The sequence below is a fragment of the Limulus polyphemus genome, unplaced genomic scaffold (assembly GCF_000517525.1).
Source record: "Limulus polyphemus unplaced genomic scaffold, Limulus_polyphemus-2.1.2 Scaffold1169, whole genome shotgun sequence".
Lineage (NCBI taxonomy): Eukaryota > Metazoa > Arthropoda > Merostomata > Xiphosura > Limulidae > Limulus > Limulus polyphemus.
The window spans coordinates 62,543-64,750 of NW_013666779.1; the positions used below are offsets into that span (position 1 = coordinate 62,543).

Consider the following 2,208-nt stretch of genomic DNA (forward strand, 5'->3'; position numbering starts at 1 on the left):
AATTTTGTGTTGTAAGTTCTGTACATTTTAATTAAGTTATTGTTGATTATCTTTTGGTTTAATGAAAGTGGCTATTGTTCGGGATGAACAATACTAAGGAAGGGGAAGTGTTACGACAGCGGAAGTCACGCAATGCTGGGAGCATGCACGCTGGAGTTTCTTGAATGATCATGAATTTCCTAGTGCGTTCGAGATGCCCTCTTCTTTAGTATATAAGTCTGGCAGAGAAGCCAGCGATAGATGTAGATAGAGATAGATAATTGAGTCTACTGAATGGTAGTGACGTTGAGCTGTAAATTGTGTGTTTTGCAGTCGTCCCATAGAGCGAAGTTATCGAGCTTGTGAATCGCTGTGATGTATAGTGTGTATTATAAAAGTAGTTAATTTAAAGAGACGAGAAATTTATTGATAGTGAAATTACTGTGTATTACAAAGTTGTATCGAGAAAGAGTAAACTAGTTTTAATCAAGAAAGGACTTGTATCGCTGAAGTTCCTTGGAAAGAATTTTATGTGAAATTATCAAACAAGCAGATACGTAACACAAGTTATAATCTAAGAACCCTAAACTAAAGTTATTGAATGTGGGTAGCAATCTTTATTAATTACATTTCATCATCCCAATTCCACGGTCCAATTGGTTCTTACCATTCAAATATTCCCTGTACTAACCTGTAGTATGAAATGCTACTACATACATATCATTAGTATTGAAATAGTAGCATGTAAAGGTTTGAAGTTGTAATTCTTTACTGCTTGATTTGAAACATTAGGCAAGCAGTAAAGTAACATATATTTATTCAAAATGCATCTTATGAGTAAATGAATAGCAATGTCTCACAGAAAGACCAAATTTTCAAAATCTTAGTTTGATGAACAACTTCAACCAACAATGAAGTAACTTTAATCAGACCATTTGTTCTTATAAAAGTCAAATGATGAAATATGGAAGTCTAATTTGTACATCAATACTTTTGTCAACCTATTTTCCTAGTTTTTAAAAACACACAACCCTATTTTTGCCCTTCTTTTTATTTAAATTATACTTGAAGGTCGCAAAAAACATTTAAGTAACTCGCATCCACAATAACTACAGTCTTAAGTCATTTATTTTCTGTATCTTGCAGCTTAACAACTTAGTCAATTTCAACTACGATAACTAAAAATCAAGATTAAGGTCTTATATAAAATTTTAAAAACTATTTGCACAAAAAAAAATCAATGAAAAATGAATTTTTTTTTAAAAAAAAACACCTTTTGTTGATTTTCCATAATAACTTTTCTGGCTTGCACCTCCAATATTTATTTGGCATTTATCAGTATTTCATTTTTTTTTACATTTGTGTTTTATAACACTTAAAATTCAAATTATATTTTGTTTCTATTATAGCATTCAACTGGACTTCCAGTTCACTTGTTTCCCACTCACTCGCCAATCAGTCAGAGCCAGAAGAAGTTCGTAGCAGACCATTAAGGGTTGGCTTGTCACGTAGGCAAAAAGTCAAACCTCTTCATCCATATTTTATTGAAAAAGCTGCTTAGCACATGTACTGAGAAACTGTAGTCAAGTCATAAGTAAACATTCATACAATATCAGAGATTTGTTATTTTTGTACCTAAGATATGCAAAGTATATGCAATTGGTACATTTTCAGTGTTTTAGTACTTAAGTTTACTTAAATAAGAATAAAAAAATGTATGTATACTAATTATAATTAAATCATTAGTGTACTTAAATTAACATAATTCTCAGCAATATTGCTGTCTAAAGCTTTTGTATTTTTCTCATTCCATTTAACATGAATGAATTTCACATTATTTTATAAAATATTATCCAAGCTTTTGATGAACTATCTTTATTTATAAAGTTAGTTGATAAATTTCTTGACTCACTATTTTTATTTATGAGCAATGTATCATATTTGTTTTTTGTTTTGTAGAAATGTTTGAAACTCCATTAAATATCTGTACTTGTTACACTCCTGTTAATATTCTCCAATTTTTGTACAGCTCTTACACAAATTGGATAAATACAGCATGATACTTTTGGTAGCCTACAGTAAAGCTTTGCATAATCTAATTACACATTTTCAAAGTTCTGAATCCATGTTGTTACTTGCAAGTATTATGAACAGTTATGTTTTTGTCAAACAGAAAGAAAATTGAGCATTTTCCCATATATATTGATAGATGTCTTGTTAATTTTATTA

The 2,208-nt window shown here is 29.9% G+C and overlaps 1 protein-coding gene across 2 annotated transcripts in view; it reads left to right on the forward strand.

The window, feature by feature from the left end:
- The window catches only part of LOC111086531, a 58,100-nt gene extending 56,432 nt beyond the window's left edge, over window positions 1–1,668 (forward strand). For both annotated transcript variants that reach the window (XM_022389719.1, XM_022389718.1), the window contains one exon: window positions 1,389–1,668. In XM_022389719.1, the coding sequence (XP_022245427.1) occupies window positions 1,389–1,540 (152 nt within the window). In that variant the 3' untranslated portion in view covers window positions 1,541–1,668. The remainder of the gene's footprint in view (window positions 1–1,388) is intronic.
- The last annotated feature ends 540 nt before the right edge of the window (window positions 1,669–2,208 follow it).